We start from the raw sequence: 26,954 nt of genomic DNA, 5'->3' as shown, positions 1-26,954 counted from the left end.
GTGATCATGACCTGAGCCGAAGGTAGACGCTTAACGAATGAGCCACCCAGGGGCCCCAACATTACCACATTACCAGTTTTATGATACCTATGCTTATATTGGCATATATACTGAGATCTGAGATGGGAATTTTTTTTTTTAAGATTTTATTTATTTGAGAGAGAGAGAGAGAGACAGAGTGAGAGAGCATGAGAAGGGAGGTCAGAGGGAGAAGCAGACTCCCCATGGAGCTGGGAGCCCGATGCGGGACTCGATCCCAGGACTCCAGGATCATGACCTGAGCCGAAGGCAGTCGCTTAACCAACTGAGACACCCAGGTGCCCCCAGATGGGAATGTTTTAAATAATCATACACTTCCTAAAGTACGTTCTAATTAAACCTTGATTAATGTGGACGCTTAATGAGGTTAATGCAATGAGTTTATTACAAACCAAAAACTCAACTCAGAGTCCATGAGACCTATGGAATTTCAGCGCCCCCCCTTTTTTAAAGAGACTTATTTTAGTGTGAGCATGAGAAGGGGGAGGGTCAGTGGGAGAGAAAAATTTCGAGCAGACTCCCCACTGAGCAGAGTCCAAGGAGGGACTGGATCACAGGACCCGCAGATCATAACTTGAGCTGAAACCAAGAGTCTGACGCTTAACCGTTTAACCAGCTAAGCAATCCAGGTGCCCCAGAACTTCATTTCTTTTTATTTTCTTATTAAGATTCTGTCAGAGAGGGGCGCCTGGGTGGCTCAGTGGGTTAAAGCCACAGGTCATGATCTCAGGGTCCTGGGATCGAGCCCCACATCGGGCTCTCTGCTCAGCGGGGAGCCTGCTTCCCTTCCTCTCTCTCTGCGCCTGCCTCTCTGCCTAATTGTGATCTCTGTCAAAAAAATAAAAATCTTAAAAAAAAAAAAGATTCTGTCAGAGAGAGCGTTCCCCTGCTGAACAAGGACCCCAATGCAGAACTCGATCCCAGCTGGATATCATAACCTGAGCTGAAGGCAGACACTTAACCAAGCCACCAAGGTGTCCCAGAACGTCAAGCTTTTTAGTACATCTTGTGTAGCTTTCATCTGAATCTCAAAGGTGTTATCAAGGTGCTTAAGAACGAAGACAGGCAACAGAAGTATATGAGAAGCATCTCTGGTAAGTAGTGTGCTACATTTATCTACATTATCATATATCCTCCCAATTACACTGTGAAATTAAGCGGTTTTACCAGGTTCTGATACAAGACAATTCTACAACTCCTAACGGAGAGCAAGCTACTAGTTTAGTTTTAAATTTTCTTTTTAAATATTTTATTTATTTATTTGGGAGAGAGAGAGAGCATGAGAGAGAGGTCTGCGGGAGAAGCAGACTCCCCGCCGAGCAGGGAGCCGGATGCGGAACTCGATCTCAGGACTCCAGCCAGGATCACGACCCACGCCAAAGGCAGTCACTTAACCAACTGAGCCACCCAAGTGCCCTGGTTTTAAATTCTTTAGTGCTGGAAAAAAAAACAAAACTTCAAATTCATGATGAAAAGATCCGTATTTATTACAGAAAAAATAAACCCTCTCCCAGAGATACTTATAATAGTTTAATGCACCCTTTCTCTGTATCTTTTTTCCATGCATGTAGTACTTTAATGGTCATGTCATTATACAAACATGCCAAAAGCAATCATTCTCTAGAAAAGTTTTGAGGTACTGAAAGGAACGTTTTAAAAAAACATGATGGTAACAGTTTTTAAAGGGGGCTAGAAATGTTTGCTTATTTCTAAAATTGAGGAAATGGTTCAGCTTTAAAAGCCTGGACTAGCACTGACTGGAAGTAAAGTATTTTCAACAAGCCATTAATTTGACAAAATGTATTGATATGAGACAGGAGGTGATGTGAGGAAAATCTGAAGATTATGAATGGCCTTGAATACTATGTACACTTGAACTCTGTTCTATTGTCACTGGTAAATACTGTTAACATAAAGTTCCATTACCTGTGACAAAATCTGAATTAAGGTTTCTCTCTGAATCATTGGAATTATAACCCCCTATCCACCACCATTCAATTTTTACAACCACTCAGAAGGTTCTGGGGACATGAAGATGTCCTGTAATTGCAATCTATAACTACAGGGTGATTTTTAAATTCTTTATGAGATTTTATATTTATAGTGCTTTAATAAGTAGACTAAAGGCATGGGACTCAATAACAACTGGCTAAACTACATGAAAAGTATTTTGATTAATGACAGATCTACTTATAAAATGCAGATATAACATCTGGAAGGTACCGAAAGTAATTAAAACACCTTATTTTTTCATCTGAACTCTACTTCTCAAAGAGAATGTATCCATTGGGTACATTGTTTTGTAAGCCAATTCCTCCAGCTTCAAGTAACCTAATCCAGTTTTGTGTCACATTTTCCATCTTTTTAAGGACATAAAAAATAGAAACTACTTTAAACTGCTAAAGAGTATTATTTAAAAGAAACTCAAAGTCCTATATGCCTTCTAATGGAGTTTGGGCACCAATTATGCAACTATGTTTTGGTTATAGTTAGTCGACCCCCACTCCCCACCAAAAAGAAGGTAACGTTAAAAATCTCAAACCAGACTCAATTAGTAGGCTGGGTATCTTTAACACCTCTTTGCCTTAATCTTTTGGCAATTCCATAATCACCTGAAATCCCAGTCACTAAATCAAACGCCATCCAGCTCTCCAGTTTTTGTAGGCAGGTCACAAATGTGTTGAAGCGATCAGCCACCTCATTCTCTTAGTAACTACCTAATTCTACACCTGGAATACACGACTGAACAAATCTTGTCTCCACACTATCTCACCTTTACTCAGCTTCGTTGTCCAAGCAAATGAACACTTAATGAATATTCCTAAAAAGACTAGTATTTCCAATAGTTTAGAAAAACTCTGAGCTGAGAGTTTTGCGGAGCCCAAGACAATGCTTTCCCCACCCTCCTCACTTTCTTTTAATTATCAACACAAAGAAAAGGGAATGTTAAAAACGAAGGTGGCTACACCATTTCAGCCCACTTCAAACTTACAACCTAAGCAACATGAAAGCACAAAAGCACCCGCAGTGTTTCCCAGCAGAGACCAAGACGACCGCCCCGTTGCCAAGCTCCATTGGAGCTTCGGCAGGGGCAGGAGGCCCACTCCCCCCACCAAATGATGCCCCGGCGACTTGAAAAGCCCGGGCAGGCTTGGCAGCCAGTGACCGGCATATAGCAGCTCCTGGGAAAGCAGGGCCCTCTCCCCAAACCAAAGGCCTCGGCGGGCACCGAGAGCCCCCAGGGAGCGATCAGACGTCTTTTCCTGTCCTAGGCCTTCCTACCACAGTCCTCCCAACGGGGCGACACTCGACAATCTCCAAGCAAAGCCCAACCATTCACCAGAACGCGCTCCAGGAAGCCCACCGGGAGAGCCAAAGCCACCTCCTAGCCCCTGTGGGGAAAATGGCGCCTGTCACCCCATCTCCCTCCCGGCTAGTCACAAGGACCAGCCTCCCTCCCTCGCTACAAAATGGCGCCTCCCGCTGGGGCCCCAGAATCGGCATAAATCACTTGTCAGCGAGGCGGTATCTGTCTAGGATGAGCGGTTCTGCCAACCAGTCAGATACAGGAACTTTGATTCCGCACTTTGCACAAGCCATTCAGGCGCTGGGTGCAAGGCCAGACGAGGCTAACGTCACGAAAAGGGGGCGTGAATGAGGCGGTCTCCTTTCGCGTCGCCTAAATTTGAGCCAATGGCAAGCAGTAAGCGTCTCGTGAGTGACGTAATGACCGCCCAATGAAGGCTGGGGGCGGGCCTCAGACTCGCTATGCGGGTTGCGGGGCCAGGGGGCCGGGCGGCTGTTTCCTGTCCTGGTGCATGGTGGTCGGACGAAGGAATTGTTGGAAAATTTTCTCGGAGGTTCGTATATAAATGTGTTTTTACCCAGTGTGCATTATTCTCCGCCCGGCCGCCGCCCTCAGCGCGGCGGCGCGGGCCCGCTTGGGCCCGGGCTCTGACTCCGGCTGCTCAGCCTTCGCCGCAGGCCTTGCCGATCCTACGGCAGGCCTCGGTAGCGGCGCCTGGGCAGAAGCGGAGTTTATTAATAACCCGCGGCCGCCACTCTGGGGCGGCGGAGCTTTTCTCGCTGAGGACGCACCCCCCCCCCTTGTCTCTGCGTGTTGCGCCCCGCCTGTTCCCCTCAGGGGACCGCCGAGGGGAGGGAGTGAAAGAGGGGAGGGTGGAGCCCTCGGGAGCCTGGCGGCGCTTCTCCGCTTGACCTCCGCGCGGGGCAAGTCCCCAGACGCCGCCGCGGCAAAGCTCCTCCGTCTGGGACGCCGGGCCATGGTTCGCACCAGGCCCCAGCCCGACGCCGGCAGCAGGACTGGCCCAGGGCCCGCTCGGGATCCCGTTTGCAGATCGCACCCAGAATTTTCCTTCTACCTATATCGTGCACAAATTTCTTGTTTCTCTCTCTCTCTCTTTTTTTTTTTCTTCTTAATTTTTAGGTGCCTGGGGCCTAACATCGAATATTAGAAGTTGTCAGTTTTACCATTGCCTTTTTTCTCGGTTTTGGCCAGAGTTAACAAATCTTTCAGTTGCTTTGTCCTGTATTACTGTGGAACGTGAATCAATTTTTATCCCTTCCCCTGTTGCTTTTTTAAAAACATTTTAAGTTTTTTTTTCTCCCCGCATTAACGAAGTTAAGCAAAAATAGGAAGAATACCATTGCTAAACCCATTATTTGTTTAAAATCAGCTAAAGCGTTTGCTTTGGAAGTGTCTAATCAGCTGGTATGATCTGGTAGTGGTGTGATGAAAAATTGTAGGTTCAAGGTTGTGGTCGTATTTTTCCTGAGTGTTAGTAGAAGATAAATGTTTGCTGAATTAAAAATCTGTGCAGTATTTAATGTTTGCTCTTACCGGATTCCTAGTTCATTGTTAAAAGTGTTTAGTAAGAGAACAAGTAATAAGGACATCACTGAGATAAGATGCATAACTAATTTTATCCAGGCGGATTTTGACTACTTTGGAAAGTAATTATTTGGCAGTTTACAAATACTTGAGTGGCTATTTTTTCAATACCACCCTTTTATTTTTTAAAAATAATAATCTGTATTGATAAAATTTATGTACCTTACAATTCACCCATGTGAAGTACATAATTAGGTAGGTTTAATAAATTCTGTTGTGTCCCCATCACCACAGTCCATTTTAAAACATGTTCATCACCCCAAAAGAAACTGCCGGTTAAATTACTCCCCATTTACCCTTAATCCTGCCCCCTTTGCCAACCACTAATCTACAGATTTGCCTATTCTGAACATTTCATGTAAATGGAATCACAGTATGTGGGCTTTGTGACTGACTTTTTTCACAGCATAGTATTGACAAAGTTCATTAATGTTACAACTTGTGTTAGTACCTCATTTCTTTTTATTGCCAAATAATATTTCATTGTATGGACCTAAATTTTATTTAAATATTCACCTATTGATGGACATCTGGGTTTTTTGGTCTATTCTGCTGTGAACATTTTTGTGCAAGTTTTTGTGTGGACATATGTTTTCTTCTCTCTCAGATATGTATTTATACCTAGGAGTAGAGTTTCTTGGTCTTATGATAACAGTATACTCAGTCTTTTGAGGAACTGTCAAATTTTTCCAAAGGGGCTGCACCATTTTGCATTCCTTTCAGCAGTGTGTGTGAGTTCCCATTTCTCCTCATCCTTGCCAACACTTGTTATTATCAGTCTTTCTGGTGGTAGCCATCCTAGTGGATATGAAGTGGTATCTCTTGTGATTTTGATTTGCATTTCCTAATGGTGTTAAGTGTGTTTTTCATGTGATTATTGGCCATTTGTATATCCTTTGGAAAATGGATCTTTTCCCCTATTTTGAAATTGGATTGTTTGTCTGTTATTGAGTTGTAAGACTTCTTTGTGTAAAAGTCTTTATCAAACAGATGATTTGTAAAATGTCCAGAGCCCTTTGCTGCAAGCTGGGATATTGCAAGGGAATAAGCATTCATCATGTTCTTTTTTTTTTTTTTTTAAAGATTTTATTTATTTTTTTGACAGAGAGAAAGATCACAAGTAGGCAGAGAGAGGAAGGGAAGCAGGCTCCCTGCCTAGCAGAGAGCCTGATGTGGGGCTCGATCCCAGGACACTGGGATCATTACCTGAGCCGAAGGCAGAGGCTCTAACCCACTGAGCCACCCAGACGCCCCAATGCATATGGAGTTTATGATCATGTTAGGAGAACTAACTAACTTACTTTCTTTCGTTCGTTCGTTTTACTTATTTATTTATTTATTTATTTGAGGAGTGTCTGGTTCGCTCAGAAGGTTAAGCGTCTGCCTTCAGCTTGGGTCATGATCTCCAGGTCCTGGGATCAAGTCCCGTGTTAGGCTCCCAGCTCAGCGGGGGTCTGCTTCTCCCTCTGCCTCTCCCCCTGCTTGTGCTCTGTCTCTCTTAAATGAATAAATTAAATCTTAAAAAAGAAAATAAAGATTTATTTATTTGAGAGAGAGCAGGGCCCTGAGATCCTGACCTGAGCCAAAGGCATATGCTTAACCATCTAGGTTAAGCCATCTAGGAGCCCCAGGAGAACTTTGAGTCCCGAGGTTTTTGTGATTATTTAATTTTGAAGTTTTGTTTTGTTTTAAAGCTCAGGTTTTACGTAGTTCTGAGTCTTTTTGCTCCTGGCTTGATTTCAGGACATAATTCTTAGAGTTGTGTTGTGTTGTTTCTCCTTACTATGCTTAGTTTGCATTCATTTTAAGGGATGGCCTTTATAGGACAGTGTTTTAAACTTTACTGTCAATCAAAATGATTCTGTTTGTAAGATGGATTTAGACTGAGAAATCTCCCTCCCCCTCATAGAAAAAAAAAATTAAAAACAGTGATACACTTTTGTCTACACTTTCCCATAAATCGAATCCCAGTTTAAAACTATGCTGCAGGGGCACCCGGCTGGCTGTCAGTAGAGCATGTGACTCTTGATCTCAGGGTCATGAGTTTGAGCCCCACATTAGGTGTAGAGATTATAAATAAATAAACTTTAAAATGCTACTATCAACTATTATTTCATGAAATAAATAATATTAAAACTATGCTGCAGTGGGAAATCTGCACCCTGTGGGGATAACCTGTCCATTAATGTGTAGTAGACACAGGAATTTAACTCCACAAACTACATTTTTTTTGTACTTAAAATACCACTTTACTTAGCATTTAATTTCCACTAGGCACTGAGTTAAATGATTGAGTGGTTTACATTTATACATAAAACTATTTTTTTTTAAGATTTTATTTATTGGGGCGCCTGGGTGGCTCATTGGGTTAAGCCTCTCCTTTGGCTCAGGTTGTGATCCCAGGGTCCTGGAATCGAACCCCGCATTGTGCTCTCTGCTCAGCGGGGAGCCTGCTTCCCCCTCTCTCTCTGCCTGCCTCTCTGCCTACTTGTGATCTCTGTCTGTCAAATAAATAAATAAAATCTAAAAAAAAAAAAATCTATTGCATTAAAAAAAAAAAGATCTTATTTATTTATTTGACACAGAGAGAGAGAGAGATATCACAAGTAGGCAGAGAGGCAGGCAGAGAGAGAGGAGGAAGCAGGCTCCCCACTGAGCAGAGAGCCCAATGCGGGGCTCCATCCCAGGACCCTGAGATCATGACCCGAGCCGAAGGCTTTAACCCACTGAGCCACCCAGGCACCCCTATACATAAAACTATTACCTTCATTATGAACCTAAGTCAAATACCAGAGTTAATCCCAATTTTACAGTTAAGTCACCTGAAGGTCAGCATGGCTAGATGTATACAACGGAGGACATTTGTAAAGCACTCTGCAACATGAGTTATGTTAAACTCATTAGATATTTATTGAATATATAATCTTAGGTATCAAAATTTTAAAGACTCACAGAACACAGTACCTACTTTAGAAGGCTGATAGTCTAATTGGGCAGACTGGACATGGGATTTTAAGGGCTGGTAAGAGGAGAGAGGAGCAGTAGATATCAGGAATCAAGACTTTCGGCCACAAATGAGGTTCGTAAACCTCACTTTTCCTCACCTGTAGAAAGAAAACTGGCAGGTTTTGAGTGCTGAGGTCTTTATGTACTTATTTCCTTTTTCACAATAGACCTATCAGGTGGATATTCTCTCATTCCTTCAAAAGAAAAAATGGAAGCTCAACAGCAGGTTAATTGCCCAGGAACTGAGCAAGATTCAAATACAGAGCATACCAGCAAATTATGAAGCCATATACAGATGAAACCTATGATAATAAAAATGTGATTGGTAATTCCCAGTGATCTAGACTACAGGCCAAATAGCTGCAAATACTGTGGGATTTAGGTGATGACTGAGAGATGCCTGGATGCCTCAGTCGGTTGAGCGTCTGCCTTTGGCTCAGGTTATGATCCCAAGGTCCTAGGATCAAATTCCATATTGGGCTCCTTGCTCAGCCAGGTTCCTGCTTGTGCTGGCTCTCTCTCTCTCTGACAAATAGAAAAAATAAAATTAAAATAAATAATTGATGACTGAGATCTTGCTAGTGAGGGAGAGGCACCATGGAAGAGCCAGTGGCAATTGTAAACTGTTCCCTGTGCCTAAACTGCCCCTTCTCCTACCCCTAGGAAATGTTTACTTGTCTTTTTATGCCTAAATTTACATACCATCATCTTTGTATCTCTGAGGCAAAATTAGGTGCTTCTTACTCTCTTAATGCTTCTGTTTATAGTAACTTTTTAAAAGTATATTTATTTATTTATTTATTTTTAAGATTTTATTTATTTATTTGACAGGTAGAGGGAGAGAGAGCACAAGCAGGGGGAGCAACAGGCAGAGGGAAAGGGAGAAGCAGGCTCCCTACTGAGTAGGGAGCCTAAGGCGGGGCTCAATCCCAGGATCCTGGGATCATGACCTGAGCCAAAGGCAGAAGCTTAACCAACGGAGCCACCCAGGCCTCCCACTACTTGAGTTTTTAAACATAAATAATAGCATGTGCAGGTATTTATATACATTTTTAAAAACATGAATATAGTCATAGCATAAATACTCTTTTTGCAATTTTTTTTTAAGATTTTATTTATTTATTTGACAGACGGAGATCACAAGTAGGCAGAGAAGCAGACAGAGAGAGAGGAGGAAGCAGGTTCCCTGCTAAGCAGAGAACCCGATGTGGGGCTCCATCCCAGGACTCTGGGATCATGACCTGAGGCGAAGGCAGAGGCTTTAACCCACTGAGCCACCCAGGTGCCCCTCTTTTTGCAATTTGCTTTTCCTCCATTTGCAATGTATCTTGGATCTGTTTCCTACCATTTCATATCTGTCCCATTCTTTTTCTTTTCTTTCTTTCTTTTTTTTTTTTTTTTTAAAGATTTTATTTCTTCATTTGACAGAGACACAGCGAGAGAGGGAAGAAAAGCAGGGGAAGTGGAAGAGGGAGAAGCAGGCTTCCCACTGATCAGGGAACGCTGATCAGGGAGCGATGCAGGGCTCCATCCCAGGACTCTGGGATCATGACCTGAGCGGAAGGCAGAGGCTTAACGACTGAGCCACCCAGGCGCCCCAACCCCATTCTTCTTCATGTTTGCATGTTTCATTTGTGAATGTCATGTGATTTATTCCTTTGGGTGCACTTTTAGATTGTTGACTATTTTTTATTACTGTAAGTAATACTGCAATGAACTTTGCACACTTGAGAGTGTCTAATAAGTCCCAAGAAGAATTACTTGGTTGAAGATTTACATTTAAAATATTGATAGTTGTTCTAATTGCTGTGGGGTTCCCCACACCACACATTGTGTTTTAATGATCTGTTTTCTTTTTTTTTTTTAAGATCTTATTTTTATTATTTATTTGAGAGAGAGAACACATGAGTGAGAGAGAGGGAGAACATGGCCAAGGGGAGGGACAGAGGGAGAAACCGACTCCCTGCTGAGCGAGGAGCCTGACACAGACCGGGATCCTGACCTGAGCCGTGACCTGAGCCAAAGGCAGACTTAGCAAACCTTAACTGACTGAGCCACCTAGGTGCCCCTAATGATCTGTTTTCACTTGTGTCCCACCATGGAATGAGTTTCTTAAAGGCAAAGACTTCTTTTTTATCTCTCTAAAAGCTTGTGTGCGCACACACACATACTTAATACATATACATGTGTGTATACACATATTCACATGTATGTATATACACATACACGTATATATATGTATACGTATACTACTCAAAATATCAGTCCTAGATATTTATCTAACAAACATATTTTTTTTCAGTAGTTGATCATGGTTAATTTAAAGACCTAAAAGAATAATAGGAGATGAAATTCGAAAAGTAAATGGGAGCCAGATTGGAGAGTAGCCTCAATGTCAGACCAAGGAACTGGACTTAGACCTCTAAATGGTACAACTATAAACGATCATAGGGGAAGATGTTCAAATCTGGAGGATTCTATCTCAGAATTCATTTGCAAGGATCTTAAGTCCTTGCTGTACTTTAGAGTAACCCAAACTTGGGGCACCTGGGTGGCTCAGTCAGTTAAGCGTCTACCTTCAGCTCATGTCATACTCCCAGGATCCTGGGATCAAGCCCCACTTCTGGCTTCCTGCTCAGCGGGAAGTCTGTCTGCTTCTCCCTCTCCCTTTGCCCCTCTCCTTGCTCCTTCTCTCACTCTCTAAAATAAATAAATAAAATCTATAAACAAAACAAAACCCTTTAAAAAAAATAAAGAACCCAAACTAGAATGCATCATGCTAGTGATTTTTGTAAAACAGTTGATGTTGAATGGATCCACACATCCAATTCTCAGAGAAAGGGCCTTAACCTTTGGATGAATTGTTTCTTCATTGATGAATGAATATGTCCAAATATGTCCAAATATTTAAAATATTTAAATATTTAATATGTCCAAATACTTAAAATATCTAAAGTATGTATCATTTTCATGCTTCCCTTTAGTCTTTTTGAATAATCATCCATCTGTTCTTAGAGCTTCTAGTATATTAGCCAGGGCCAGTAAAGATGTGGTAAAATGAGCATAGTAATTATGTTACTGGTGACAGTGCAGTCAGTGTACCACTTTTATTTTTATTTATTTATTTTTTAAAAAGATTTTATTTATTCGACACAGATCACAAGTAGGCAGAGGCAAGCGGGGGGGGGGCAAGCAGGCTCCCTGCTGAGCAGAGAGCCCGATGTGGGGCTCGATCCCAGGACCCTGAGATCATGACCTGAGCCTAAGGCAGAGGCTTAACCCACTGAGACACCCAGGAGCCCCCAGTGTACCACTTTTTAAAAAGTAGTGGAAAAAATAAATAAATAAAAAAGTAATGGCAGCAAATTGTAATAGTCATAAAAATGCTTATATTTTTTGATCCAGTAATCTTAAACCTGGGAATTTAAGGATGTAATCTGCTTCATACCCCAGCTCAAAAAAAATGTCTTTATTTATAAACATGTCAATTAAAAGAGTACTTTTTATGAGAAAATGACATGTGCCTGGCGTGTAATAAGAAAAATGCTAAATGTCTTGAGAGGGAAATTAGTTTGTTAAATGTGAATTAAAAGTAATCATTGTGAAGATTATTTGGCAACTTGGAACACTTTATAGAAATGAAAAGAACTGAATACAAAATATTATGTATACTATAATTACAATGCTGTGAAAATTATGTATGCATACGATAGCAAGAGTTAGAGTAGAAAGCCAGGAAGAATGAAGATTTAATTTGTTTAAGCTATTGGAAATGATTCTTTTTAACTTTTACATTTATATTACAGTGTTGTATGCGATGAAAATTTTAACGGTGTACGAAAACAGTATAAGACAGTTGGCAGTGTTATTAACTGGGAGGATGAGACTGGAGCAGAGAGAGTGATAAAGATGTTATTGCAATAGTTAATGTGTGAGGAGGTGGAAAAGAAAGGTTTTGAAGTATAAAAGTCATGAAGTTGGCAGTTGCTCTGTTGTGAATTTAAGAGCGGGTTTAGGGGCACCTGGGTGGCTCAGTCAGTGAGGAACTGACTCTTGATTTCAGCTCACATCATGTTCTGAGGGTCATGATCTTAGGACCTTGAGATCCAGCCCCATGTTGGGCTCCGTGCTCAGCACAGACCCTTTGGTCCCTTTCCCTCCCCCTGCTTGTGTGCATACACTCTCTCTGTCTCTCTCTCTCTCTGTAAAACAAATAAAATCTTAAAAAAAAAAAAAAAAAGGCAATCCCTTCTTCCAAAATCTACTTAGATTTATATTTTTTTAACATAAGGTTGTGGTGATGGTTGCTGTTTTGCTTTAAACTACTTTTAAACAAGAGATTGAAATATGTACATAATTATTTTGTGAGAACAAATGTGGTTTCCTTATGTTGGCTTTTTTTTAAGATTTTATTTTTGAGGCTGCCTGGGTGGCTCGGTCCTTAAGCATCTGCTTTGGGCTCAGGTCATGATCGCAGGGTTCTGAGATTGACCACCGCCCCCTCCTCCTCCCCAGCCACTGAGCTCCCTGCTCAGCGGGATGTCTGCTTCTTCTCCCTCTCCCTTTTCCCCCTGCTTGTGTTCTTGCTCTCTCTGTCAGATAAATACAATCTTTTTTTAAATGATTTTATTTATTTATTAAAGAGAGAGAGCACAAGCAGGGAAAGCTGCAGGCAAAGGGAGAAGCAGCTTCCCTGCTGAGCAAGGACTCCTGGAATCATGACCACAGCTGAAGGCAGATGCTTAACCACTTAACCACCCAGGTACTCCCACCTTCAGTCTTTTACAACTGGTGATTCAACTTGAAACATTAACTGTATGAAAGTCATATATGGTGAAGATTTTTTTTTTTAACTTACAGAATGCATATAGTAAAAATTATACTGTTTTTTTTTTTTAACGATTTTATTTATTTACTCAACAGAGATCGTAAGTAGGCAGAGAGGCAGGCAGAGAGAGAGAGGAGGAAGCAGCTCCCGCAGAGCGGAGAGCCCAATGCGGGGCTGGATCCCAGGACCCTGGGATCATGACCTGAGCCAAAGGCAGAGGCTTTAACCCACTGAGCCACCCAGGCGCCCCCCAAAATTATACTATTCTTTAATGCTGATCTATTTAACTGGAGCATACTATGAGAATTTTAAAAACCTGGTTATCCTCTGAACTAATCTTGTGTAAATCATGATTGTCTTTTTGTTTCTTTTGGTTATTCAGTATACTGGGTGCATAAACCTGCTATTGGCATATATTACCTTGATTTGAAATTTTGAATTTAAGCAGTCTAATTCTCATTGAGTGAGTAAAGTCGAAAGGTTGCACTTAAAAATGCATTTATGGGGCGCCTGGGTGGCTCAGTCTGTTGAATCTGTTTTTGGCTCCAGTCATGATTGCGGGCTTTCTGGATCCAGACCCCTGTCAGGCTTTCTGTTCAGTGGGAGTCAGCTTCTTCCTCTGCCTCTCCCCTGGCTCGTGCTCTCTCCCTCTCTAATTAAATAGTCGTGCTCTCTCCCACTCTGTCTAATTAAATAGTCTTTTTAAAAAATACATTTATGGGGGTGCCTGGGTGGCTCAGTCGTTAAGTGTCTGCCTTTGGCTCAGGTCATGATCTCGGGGTTCTGGGATTGAGCCCTGTGTAGGGCTCCCTGCTCATCGAGAAGCCTGCTTCTCTCTCTCCCGTTTCCCCTGCTTGGGTTCCCTCTCTTGCTGTGTCTCTCTCTGTCAAATAAATAAATAAAATCTTTTTTTAAAAATGCATTTATAATAAAATGCTACTTTTAGCTGTTTCTTATATTTGGGTTTGAGATAATATTTAGTTTGAAAAAAGGACACTAACTGCTAATAAAGATTTAAAATCTTCCATAATATGCACTGAATTTGAAAATGGTGTCCCCTGAATTGGTGGTTTGGAAAATGAAGTATACCAAGAGTAGAAGTATCAAAACAAAAAATCTGAAGATTCTTCAAGGTGAGCATCTTTTATTTTATCCCTTGTTGAAACTATATTCCTTGAGGCTGAATAGGAGGACAACCCACAGAATGGGAGGAAATATTTGCAAATCCTCCATCTGATAAGGATTAATATCCAGAATATATAAAGAACTCTTATAATTCTACAATAAAAAGACAACCCATTTTAAAAAATAGAGAAAGCAGGGGCACCTGGTTGGCTCAATTGGTAGAGTGTGCACTCTTCATCTTGAGGTCTTGCATTCAAGCTCCACATTGGGCATGGAGCCTACTTAAAATTTAAAAAAAAAATTTTTTTTAAACTTAAAAAACAGACAAAAATAGACAAAAGATGAGTAGCTATTTCTCCAGAGAAGATATACCAAAAGTTGGTAAACATGAAAATATGGTCAACATTATTAGCCCTAAGGGAAATGTAAATCAAAACCACAATGAAATACAATTTCATACACACAAGAATGGCTATAATCAAAGACTGATAAACTGTTAGCTAAGATGAGAAATTGAGAAATTGGAAGCTGATACATTGCTAGTGGGAATGTAATATGGTGCAACTGCTTTGGAAAAGTTTGACAGTTCCTCAGAATTTAAGCATAGAGTTACCATGTGACCCAGCAATTACTTACATATATATATCCCCAAGAGATGTGAAACCTCCGTCCACACAAAAACTTGTACAGCAGTATTTGTAGCATTATTCATGATGGCCAAACAGTGTAAAATGGCTCAAATACCTAGATACAAACAATTCAGATGATTGGATAAATAAAATGTACATTCACACAGTGGACCATTATTCAGCAATAAAAGAATGAAATACTGATCTATGCTACAACATGGACAAACCTTGAGGACATTTTAAGTGAAAGAAGCCAGTCACAAAAGATCACATACTGTGGAATTCCATTTATGTGAAATATCCAGAAGAAGATCTGTAGAGATAGAAAGTAGCTTAGTGATTGATTGCCTAGAGCTTTAGGGGGTAGGGTGGGAATGAGGTTTTCTTTTTGAAAGTGAAAAAAATATTCTGAACATAGGTTGTGATGTTTGCACAACTTTGAATATCTAAAGCCATTGAATTGTATACCTTAAATGGGTAAATATTATGGTATGTGGATTATACATCAGCAAAGTCATTTTTATTTTGTTTTTTATTTTTTTTTAAATTCAGAGCTCCATCCCAGGACACTTAACTGAGCCACCTAGTTCTTTTTTAAAAAATTATGGTAAAAAAGCAGAACATAAAATTTACATTTTAACCATTTTTAAGTACAATACAGTAGTGTTTATACACAGTGTTGTGCTACAGACCTCTAGAAAGTTTTCATCTTGCAAAAATGCATCTCTAGGGAGGAACAAGTCCCTTTTTCCCCATCCCCTAGTCCCTGGCAACCACCATTCTACTTTCTAAGAGTTTGACTATTTTAGATACCTCATATTAGTGTAATCATGCAGTATTTGTCTTTTTTTTTTTTAAGATTTTATTTATTAGCACAAGCAGGGGGAAAGGCAGAGGAAGAGGGAGAAGCAGACTCCCTGTTGAGCAGGGAGCCTGATGTGGGGCTCCAACCCAGGACCCTGGGATCATGACCCGAGCTGAGGGCAGATGCTTAACCAACTGAGCCACCCAGGCGCCCCAGGGTGTGTTTGTTTTTCTTAGGCTGACCTGCATTATTATCTTCCAGAAAGGCAGGGAGTTTGTTTATTACATACTGTGTCTTCTTGGAGTTTCCTGTGGTGCTTCAGGATAGCCTCCTCTGTGTCTGATTTTGGCTCACGATTCATTATTAAAGCACATAAAATTGACTACATTTCATAAGGTGGCCCTTTCTAAGATATTGTATATATCTCACATGTTCATTTCCACACATCCCAAAAATGTCAGTGACAGAAATGATCAAGAAGACATGATGGATAGGATGTGAGCAACAGCAGAGTGTTGGGTCTCTGGCCCATTTATGCCTTTTCTTCACTGTCCTATTTCCCCCCATGTGATCGTTTTCTAACAAAGGCCTTTGTATCCTAGTCTTCTCTTTTTAAAAAGAAAATGCGCTGTATACCTGCCATCACTTATTATCTCTGGTAATTGTGCCATTTGAACTCCTCTGAGCCCTTTCTCCCATCACTTCTTCATGTATTTGCCACCAGTTTGTGTCCAGGAAACAGTTGTCTCTTCTTCCTTCAGTTAATGTAGCTTTTTTTTCCCCCATTAGGTCAAAACTGTAAGTGCTGAAGCCTTCCTAAAGAAATTTAACAGTTGACCAGCTTTCAGACAAGGGAGAACTTTTATTTATTGCAGATGTGTTAGTTACCTATTGATGATATATATTGTAGTTATTTGGAGATTGTAGGTAATTGAATGAAAATGACAAACCTTAGACATTTCTTAACATCATGACCCAAACTATCTTGTAATCTGCCTTTTAAAAAATTCATCTCCTAGAATACTCCAGAAATCACAATGCTTACTTACTACATCTTTATAGGTGTTTCCCTTCCATTTCCTTATCTTAATTTATTTCCATTACAGAGTGAGAGAACTTCTTCGAAAATTAACCTCTCCCAATCCTATTCTCATCAGGCGTCTTCACTGCAGAATACTAGTGTTACTTTGAGACTTCTCTGTTACCCCTTAGAGGCAGCAAGGAAGTGTTGAGGTTTCAGACTGCTCCGTGAACAGTTGTGGGTGTGAATCTTTCAGGACTCACTGAAAAGTCAGCCTTGATTGACTTTTATCACAGTGGTGATTCTTTTCTGTGAGCCTAAACTACCGTTTCTGGCTTTAATCCAAAGGGTTTCTAAAACAAAAATCTTCAAGTAATCATAAACATAATTGCAAATTATTACTTTCTGAACATTGTTGTTTTAAATATTGACACTAAAATCATATCTTTAAACCTGGAAAGTCCTCAGGAGATCCTCTGGTCCAATTCCTTGGCACAAGACAGCTAAGTTATCCCATCTCCTGTTTGAAGCAACTCAAGGCCCACAGAGATAATAATGGGACCTGGAAGTAGGAGAAGAGAGAAAGGAGGTTGTGATGGTGACTGGTAAAAGAGGCATTCATCCATTTATTTAGCACCTGTTGTATGTCTGTTATGTGTGAATCAGCAGTGAGCAAGCAGATAAAAATCCCAGTGCGTTCTCGTGAGGGAAAAATAGATAAGAAACAAACTAAAGGGGCGCCTGGGTGGCTCAGTGGGTTAAGCCACTGCCTTCGGCTCAGGTCATGATCTCGGGGTCCTGGGATCGAGTCCCGCATCGGGCTCTCTGCTCAGCAGGGAGCCTGCTTTCCTCTCATTCTCTCTGCCTGCCTCTTTGCCTACTTGTGATCTCTGTCAAATAAATAAATAAAATCTTAAAAAAAAAAAAAAAAAGAAACAAACTAAATAGGAGCACCTGGGTGGCTTAGTCAGTTAAGCATTGACTCTTGATTTTGGCTTGGGTCATGATCTTAGAGTCATGAGATTGAGCCCCATATTGGCCTCTGCACTGGGTGTGGAGCCTGCTTAAGATTCTCTCTCCTCTTCTCCCTCTGCCCCTTTCCACCCCTCCCCTTCTCCCTCTAAAACAAACAAACAAAAAGAAACAAACTAAATATACATTATATGTCAAATATTAAGTGCTATGTAGAAATATAATAAAGGAGGGAAGAGGGCTAGGATATATCATGGTTGGGAGGTACAGCTTGAAATGAAGTGAACAAGGAAGCTCTCATTGGGGTGACAATAGTAAACAAAGACTTGAAGAAAATGAGGGAATAACAATGAAGAGACTAAAGCATGTTTCGGGCAGAAGGAACATGAAATGTAAAGGTCGCGAGGCAACATCACCCTGTATGTTTGAGCAAAAGGAGGGACACCAGTGTGGCTGAAATGAATGAGATGGAAAGCAGTAGGAAGTGAGGGGCAAGATCATCGGGCTCATCGGCCAGGGTGAAGACTTTTGGCTTTACTCTGGTAAGTTATCAGAAGGTTTTGAGCAGAAGAGGGACATGGTCTAACTTTTCCCTTCTAAAGGGCACAGTGACTGTTGTGTTGATAAGAGACCGTGGGGAGGTCACAGGGCCAGCAGGGAGACCCGTTAGGATGCTGTAGTGTGGCAGTCATGTGGGCAAGGGGTGGCAGTGGCTTGAATTAGGGCAGTGATGGCGAAGTGAGAAGTGGCCAGAGCAGGGCAGCTCTCTGCAGATCGAGGCAACAGGATTGTGGGAATAAGTGGGAATCTTATGTTAAACCCAAAGTTGTGAAAACTAGACATGGGACAAAACTGATAGGCCAGAGTTGTCAGTGTGCTCAATAGTTTACTGATGGATTATGAAAAGCGTGCTTTGGACTGTGGATGGATACTCTTACCCTTCATATTAAGTGAAATTTCAGCTTATTTCAAACACTGTTTATTTCTGTAGCACATGTGTAGGAACATGTGGTTCCTAAATATTCTTTGTCGTTTTTGTTTTATTTGCATTGTTCTTTGTTCTCAAGTGCCTGTATTTTTCCTCAAGGTAGAAAATGTTGTTAGCCCAAATAAATCGAGATTCTCAGGGAATGACAGAGTTTCCTGGAGGAGGAATGGAGGCTCAACATGTTACCCTGTGCCTGACAGAGGCAGTAACAGTGGCAGGTGAGCAGTTTCATTTGAGGGGATCATGGGGATTCCCCTGCCATGGACACTGGGTACAGAAGGGCAGGGAAATATTTTTTGTAAATGCTAGAAGAATTATCATTTGTGTCTTAAGCAATCTGCTTTATGCCTGATTTTCATTTAAAAAATTTAGACAGCATGTACGTATGACAGTTATCTAAAGAAAATAACTTTTTTTTTTAATAATAGATGGTGACAATTTAGAGAATATGGAAGGTGTAAGCTTGCAAGCGGTAACACTTGCAGATGGTTCCACCGCTTATATACAACATAATTCTAAAGGTACGTGCCACATACACAGCCCATTGGTTAATACCGGCAATTCGTAAACCTCAGAGTTGGAGTGCCTAGCAACTACCCGCCCCCCTTCCCGGCCCATCATTAAGCCTCTGTATTGCATATGGTAATTTTCAGTAGTTTCAGGTTCACTTAAATTTGTTTTGATAATTTGCAGACAACCTTTGAGACATTTGGAATATACTCTGGGGTGTCAGAATTAATGGGGAGGGGTGCCTGGGTGGCTCAGTGGATTAAAGCCAGGGTCCTGGGATCAAGCCCCACATCGGGCTCTCTGCTCTGCAGGGAGCCTGCTTCCTCCTCTCTCTCTCTCTGCCTGCCTCCCTGCCTCTCTGCCTACTTGTGATCTCTGTCAAATAAATAAAATCTAAAAAAAAATTAATGGGGAGGTGTCCCCAACCACTTTCAAGTAAGACCCCTCTTGCTTTTTTACTTCCAAGTTATCGTGTAATGTCTTTACAAAATATGCATGGAAGTATCGACGTTTGGCTTTGCTTATATAACATTATCTATAAATCAGCGTTTACTTTTGCCAAGAACTAGCTCAGCTCTCCCAACTCCTTGTTTTTATGGGAACCTACTGAACTCATGTATACATAGTTGAGGGATGAATAGCACCTAGGAGTGAGAAGGACATCTGGCCTCAGATACACTGATGAATCTGTCAGTCTTCTCAGTTTCAGCTTCCCTGCAGTCAGGGTCACTGTTGCTAAGTGGCTCTGAAAGGTAAAGAGAGATTCAGCTCCCATAGCTTGCCGTGACGAGCCACTCTTCCTCTGAACTTAATTAATTGAAAATTGGAGGGGAGGAAGAATGGCTGAGGGAGGATTTTCTGCTTTCTGTAGGATCACTGGATGTGTTTTTGAATTGCCTCAGAACATTGAGGGAAGAATCAAGATGAACATGATCTTAAGTAGTGTATGTTTTTATAGTTGATACCATTTTGAAATTGTATAAAGTTTAAAATGTTTGCTTGGGCTAATTTATTGGCTTAAATCTTTTGTTCCAGATGGAAAACTCATAGATGGCCAGGTCATTCAGCTGGAGGATGGTTCTGCTGCCTACGTTCAACATGTACCCATACCTAAAAGTAGTAAGTATTTGATACTTACGCTCCTGATTCTCATCCTTCGGTATTTGCTGCCTCCAGCTACCTCTTACTGGTGTAAACCTGATTCAGGTCTCTAGTCCTCCTTTTGAAAGGGGAGATCGGTAGGTGGCAAAGAAAGGATCTAAAGACCATTTGGACTTCATTGAGACTTTGTCTTAAAAATCACAGAAAAGAAATTACTGGACTGCACTCTGGAGATAAATGGACAACAGTCCTACATGAATATTTCTATCACTTGAGCTCACTTCCGCATGTCTCTCGTTTTCTTTTATCCCTCTCTTTTTTCAGCTCTCCTTACTCACTAGTAGATATTCCTAAAACAAGTATTCTACTATTTTTTTTTACTAACACTTAGTAGTACTTAGAGTAGCTTTACTCTACTACTTTACTTTAGAGTAGTACTTAGAGTAGCTTTACTGAAAATACTGTAGTGTCCAAGGACTCCTAAAGCACACGTAGGTTTTTATAATGTGTTTAATGGTTTATTGACTCTTATCGCTGAGTTATCCAGTCGTTAGGAAACGTGGGATCTAAATGTAATCATTGTTCTTGAGCAGGGGACAGTTTGCGTTTAGAGGATGGTCAAGCAGTGCAACTAGAAGATGGAACGACAGCGTTTATTCACCATACCTCCAAAGGTAAACTAACTTTGGAAATAGGAATAAGGGAGGAGTGGAGGTGCGGGAAAAGTAAGACCTGCCTGTATTTGCTGAAATGCTGTCACGTAAAAGAAGATTTGTACTTGTTCTCTGAAATACAAGATGGCGGATTTGGGCACAGTCTAAGGAAAAACTTTGTGATCATTTGAGCTGCCCAGTAACAGGTTGGAAGGGCAAACCCCTGGTTTCTGAAAGACTTCGAGTAGAGGCTACTATTTGAATATAAAATTAAACATTTGAAATTTAAATTATTGATTTTTTCCCTCTTAAATATATATTTTTTAAGATTTTATTTATTTGAGAGAGAGAGAGTATAAGCTGGGGGGGAGAGAGAGAAGCAGGCTCTATGCTGAGCAGGGAGCCCAATGTGGGGCTTAATTCCAGGACCCTGAGATCATGACCCAAGCCGAAGGCAGACGCTCAACTGACCGAGCCATCCGGGCACCCCTCAAATATAATTTTTAAGCAAGATCCTTTGCCTGTTATGTTGGTCTAAGATGAAATAAAATTTTTAAATTTATTTGAAGCCAATGTGGCAAAAATGTTAACGCTTATTAACTTTGTGTAGGGAGGCCCAGGGGTTTGAGGTGGAATGCATAGGAGTAATGAGCATAGCTCTGAAGCCAGACTGTCTGGGTTCAAATCTGGGCCTGCTGTCTTTTAGCTGTGTGACCTTGTTCAAATTATTTAACCTGTGCTTCAGTTTCATCCACGGTAAAATGAGTGTTACAGTAAGTATACACATCATAGGGTAGTTATGAGGACAAAATGTGCAAACATATGTAAAGCACACTATTTGTCACCTAGTAAAGGCTCGAAAAATGTGAACTATTATTACCTTATAGAATATATTATAGAATGACATTACATGTTTTAGAAAGACTTTAGTTGTGAAACCAAAGGGGGAAATTTTTAAAAATTTTGAATACTTAAATTTGTAAGTAATTTAATTAAAGTTAAGACATAAACTCTGAATTTTTTTCTTTGACAGAGGGACTTAATCACAGGTTCATTGTGATTGTCTAGATTTATGATTTCACAAAGCTCTATATATCTTAACATGCTTATTTAGAAGGGAAAAAAAGCCCATGGACTTTGGAGTCATCCTGGCATGAGTTTAGATCCTGGTTCCTCCATATGCTGATTTTGACTGTTAATTGTTAGTTTTTTCCATTTTCTGGTTCCTAAGGAAAGTGACTTTACTTCCCCCAAAACTCAGTTTCCCTTTTCCCGAATGAGGGTGGTACATACACCCACCTCACAGAATTGTTGTGAGGAATTGAAGGAGAGCACACATGTGAGGCACATGGACCTACTCAGCCAAAGTTCCTTCGCTTCTTCCTTTAAATCTTCCTTTAACTCTGTCAGACTACCTATAATTTCATGCCCTTCTCTTCCTCTCCCCCAGACAGTTATGACCAGAGCGCCTTACAGGCAGTGCAGCTGGAAGACGGCACCACCGCGTATATCCACCATGCGGTGCAGGTCCCGCAGTCTGACACCATCTTGGCGATTCAGGCTGATGGGACGGTGGCAGGTCTGCACACTGGAGATGCCACGATTGACCCCGACACCATCAGTGCTCTGGAACAGTATGCAGCAAAGGTACAGCATTTTACAATGTCAAGAATGTCCCAGATATAGCTTCTTTACTTTTCATTAAAATAAAACAAAAAAAAGTCTGCTTTATCGAAGAAGAAACTAGCAACTCAAAGTCAAAATCAGACAGCCTTAAGGAGATCAGCATTTATCTTAAAAGAAGTGAAGTGTAGGAAAAAATAGTTAAGTACAGATAACAGGAATGGAATAAGAGCTTATAGAAAAGAAATGGGGACTGATAAGTCACAGAAAGATATATTCAAGGATGAGTGCCGTAAAATAAATAATAAAGTATAGATGGAACAGTTTATGAATTAAGAAGCAGAAATTAGAGATTGGAAAAAGTGAAGGAAAGTCTCAGTTAAGTTTTACATCAAAAGTACTGGGTTTTTTCCTTGCACAGAACATGTATCTTTCATACAATTTATAAGGTTTCTTTTCCCCACTTTGTATTTACAGTAGAAAATTTCAAACAGACACAAAAATAAATGATAATGAATCCCTATGTACTTATCACCCAAAGAAATGTCAAAAGGTGAAACTTTTTAAAGCTTTTTTTTATTCCTCTAGGTGTCCATTGATGGCAGTGAAAGTGTAACAGGTACTGGGATGATTGGAGAAAACGAACAAGAGAAAAAAATGCAGGTATGTAGAGCTACTTTTTTACAGAAGAATTTCTTTCCCTTGGCATTTGAAGGCCCTTCTGTGAGTGAAAGCAAGAGTAGAGAACTCACTACCTGTATAGGAAGATCTTCCCAGGGAAAGAGTATTAGGCAGTAGGTTTCTCGAACTACCTCCGGTCTCAGGATTTATTATGGATCCACAGCGGCACTAAAGAAATAGAGGTACCCCAGAAATCCCAATGAAGTTTATGTTCTGGAATCCGAGGCAGTTTTGGAGGCAGGCCTGGCAGGTTGTGGATCCTTCCTCTGGGGCCCCACCATTACTGTGACTAACTCACCCTCTCTACTTTGCTCGTTGTGTCTTTTTGTTTCTTTTGCTTCCACCTGGTTCCCTATATACTTTCCTTTTCAACCTCCATAGAGAAGGTCCAGCCTTGCTAATCATCCTTATTCCTACTGGGCAAAGCCGTTTATGCTTTTTGTAGCAGACTGCTTCCCGGGCTGCACATGGCCACGGGTTGGCTATCCTTAATTCAGATGCTCAACTTGGGTCCAGTCATTGGGCATCCATTACCCAAACAACAGCCCACAGCAGCAGTGTCTCTAAAAGTTTTATACTAAGTGCGAAGTAGTCACAGATGCTTTCTGGGAGATATACAAGTCAAAAATCCCAAACTGGCATAATTCAGGATTCTGCTTTGAATTACCTGTTTGTGTGGGGAGTGGGTGTTTGGTAGGTGTTTGGGAGTTATATAATCATTGTAGAATATTCTTGCTTTAATGCTGCGCCTTATTTTCTCAGCAGCTACCTCTAATAGTTTGCCGATTGTTCCCTCGTGGCAGTTGTTCGCATTCTTTGACAGTTTTATCATACTTAACTCCTGTTCTAAAGTGATTCCTTCCGGGCCACAATTTTAATTTGAACATTCGTATCACCACTTAACACGGAGTGATACTGTTAGAAGTTACAGAGAAGATTTTACATTTATAAAAATAGTAATTGATTAAATGACAGGAATCACTGAAATCACTGGTAGAAATGTGATACTTCTTTTTTTTAGATTTTATTTATTTATTTGTCAGAGAGACACAGGGTGAGAGAGGGAACACAAGCAGGGTGAGTGGGAGAGGGAGAAGCAGACTTCCCGTAGAGCAGGGAGACCGATGTGGGGCTCGATCCCAGGACCCCAGGATCATGACCTGAGCCAAAGGCAGATGCTTAACCAACTGAGCCACCTAAGCACCCCCAGAAATGTGATACTTCTGAACATTGGTGAAGAGCCAGCATTTCTGTCTTTCAAGTGGTATCACAAAGGGACAGTAGTGTGAACAGTAGTTGGCAATTCACCAAGCCCATCAGCTTTGATACTGTGTGGTTCTTGGTGAAATTTTCAAGTTTTTGAAGTCATAAAATGAGAAATATTTTTTGTACTGCAGTATGTCAAATCCACCGAGTCAAGTTCTACTAAAATGCAAATGGGGTATGAATATATTCAAGAGATGTAGGTCAGTGCCTTGGAGTCTGTCTCTCTTTTTTTTTTTTTTTTCAAATTATTTAATTTTTTATTTGACAGAGAGAGAAATCACAAGTAGGCAGAGAGGCAGGCAGATAGGAAGGGAGAAGCAGGCTCCCCGCTGAGCAGAGAGCCCGATGCGGGGCTCGATCCCAGGACCCTGGGACCACGACCTGAGCCGAAGGCAGAGGCCCAACCCACTGAGCCACCCAGGCGCCCCTGGAGTCTGTCTCTTATTAGTGACTAACAATTAAGTTTTTAAATAATGGAATATTTTAAAAGAGAGACAGTTGTAGCCACACTTGTAATAAACTAACATAGAATGGGTCTTAAAAAAATGAATTTACCACTGGGCTGTATAACATTATACTGTTACCATAAAAGTCTCTCTGTCCATTACAGGGGTGCCTGGGTGGTTCAGTCAGTTAAGCGTCTGCCTTTGGCTCAGGTCGTGATCCCAGGGTCCTGGGATGGAGCCCCGCATCAGGCTCCCTGCTCAGAGGGGAGTCTGCTTCTCCCTCTGCCCCTCACCCTGCTTGTGCTCTCTCTCACTCGCTCTTTCTCTCTTTCGCTGTCAAATAAATAAAATCTTTTTTTAAAAAGTTCTATTATCATTAATAATTATTTCTGAATCCAGAAATGTAACTAGAAATTCAGTACTGCTAAAGGAAAATGTAGTAAGCCCTATTACTGCAGACATATAACCATTTGGTGTTGGTGCCAATAGACAAGGAAACAGAAGGAAGTTGAATAGGATTTCTTTTTTGTAGCTGTAGCTTTTTCTCCTTTGCCTTTTGTACCTTCCCTTTTTGAGTATCCGATATGGTAGCCACATGTGGCTGTTGAGCACTTGAAATGTGGCCACTCAGAATTAAGATGTGCTGTGAGTGTAAAATACATATAGGATTTTGAAAACTTATTATGAGAAAAAGAATGTAAAATATCTCAATAATTTCTCATATTGATTATATGTTGAAATAATATTTTAGACAGTGAGTTAAATAAAAGAATTACTAAAGCTAGTTTCACCTGTTTCTTTTTACATTTTAAATGTGATTACTAGAACATGTGTGTGTATATATATATATATTTTTTTTCCAGTTAGCCAACATATAATTCATCATTAGTAGAACATATTTTTTTAGAAGTAGACTCCAGGCCCAGTGTGGAGCCCAACACCGGGCTTGAACTCACAACCCTGAGATCCAGACCTGAGCTGAGATCGAAAGTCAGATGCTTAACGGACTTAGCTATGCCGGTGCCCCTAGAACATTTTTAACTATGTACATGGCTTGCACCTGTGACTCCTATTTCTCTTCATTAATGCTGGACCAGAAGTTCATGAATCCTCCATCCTTTCATACAATTTAATACCATAGTTGACGTTGAGAGTCCAGTACATAGTATTAAAAGGTCAAATATCGCAAAAGAACCACTGCAAATAAGCAGCACCTCCTCTTGGTACTCCTACTTCTGCCAGAATGCTTAAGAACTTTTAACTCCATGCCTGGCTGAACTTTAAATAAAGAGATCTGTAGCTAATACAGTAGATTTTTTGTAAGTAGTCTTGTTTCAAAGCTCTAGTTTTTTTTCATTCTGATGCTTATAGTTTAGAACTCTTTCTTTCATCTATGACATAAACATACTAATTGTGCGGCTGAGTTGCTCTTGCATGAAACCAGATTTCATAAGACAAGAAAGACCTAGAGGATCTAAATAAAGCAGCTGTGCTCATGGGAGTGGACAAAACTCCCCCCCCCCCACCAACCCACCACCACCAGAAGACAGCAATGTCTGGAGACAATTTTGGTTGTCACAATTGGGGGAATATTACTGGCATGTAGTGGGTAGATGTCCTGCAAGGCATGGGACAGCCCCCACAACAAAGAATTTTCCTGTTCAAAATATCAGTAGTGCGGAATTTTTGAAAACCGTGATCTAAAGTACTCGATTTAAGAATGTCCAAGTGTTCATTTGTGGGAACTGTAAGGCTGATGGGGTAGGTGTTTGGGGGAGACTCTGACTGCTGTCAGAGTCCTCATGCTGTACCACCCTTAGTTAAGTAGAAAACAGCATGGTATTAAAGTAGCACACATGTGTAATAAAAAGTCCATGTAGTTTCTACTCTGCCATGTAATAGCTGTGTGACTGAGCAAATCACTTGACTTCTCTGGATCTGAGCTTTCTCATCCGGCAAATGAGAATAATTTGCCTTACCCATTTCATCAGGTTATGAAAACCAAATGAGATTTTCATTTGGTTGACGTTTTAGGTAACACATGAGAACATTATTTGTAACTATGTAAGTATTATATGACATTGTTCATGCTTTACAACATGAATACTGAGAATACTAAGAATACTAGAATACTAAAGGCTTTTTTTCATGGTAGCCATTAGTTTATTTTAACTTCATTTGAAACTAATTGTAAATATTGGAGATCAAAGTGCTTTGGCTTGGTACTTTTAATCAGATAGATATTAATCAGATAGATATTTAATCAGACCAGATCTGATTTAATCAGATATTACTTTTAATCTAATAGAAAGTACAGAAAGCCAGTGAAGCCAGCTTAGGAAAAGAGAT

The 26,954-nt window shown here is 40.7% G+C and overlaps 1 protein-coding gene across 4 annotated transcripts in view; it reads left to right on the top strand.

Annotated features, from left to right (window-relative positions):
- Positions 1 to 3,813: 3,813 nt before the first annotated feature.
- ZNF143 (zinc finger protein 143) overlaps positions 3,814 to 26,954 on the top strand; it is a 58,985-nt gene continuing 35,844 nt past the window's right edge. The window contains exons 1-7 of one of the 4 annotated variants that reach the window (XM_080816822.1): positions 3,814 to 3,903; positions 18,429 to 18,543; positions 18,754 to 18,846; positions 19,871 to 19,954; positions 20,530 to 20,610; positions 22,040 to 22,236; positions 22,801 to 22,875. In XM_080816822.1, the coding sequence (XP_080672948.1) occupies positions 18,432 to 18,543; positions 18,754 to 18,846; positions 19,871 to 19,954; positions 20,530 to 20,610; positions 22,040 to 22,236; positions 22,801 to 22,875 (642 nt within the window). In that variant the 5' untranslated portion in view covers positions 3,814 to 3,903; positions 18,429 to 18,431. Of the gene's footprint in view, positions 3,904 to 17,545; positions 17,880 to 18,424; positions 18,544 to 18,753; positions 18,847 to 19,870; positions 19,955 to 20,526; positions 20,611 to 22,039; positions 22,237 to 22,800; positions 22,876 to 26,954 lie in introns of those variants that run through there. The other 3 variants (XM_080816819.1, XM_080816820.1, XM_080816821.1) reach the window with 3 other exon arrangements.

The sequence above is a fragment of the Martes martes genome (assembly GCF_963455335.1).
Source record: "Martes martes genome assembly, chromosome: 10".
Lineage (NCBI taxonomy): Eukaryota > Metazoa > Chordata > Mammalia > Carnivora > Mustelidae > Martes > Martes martes.
Note: the sequence above shows the minus strand (reverse complement) of the source record. Positions and strands in the feature narration are given on the sequence as shown.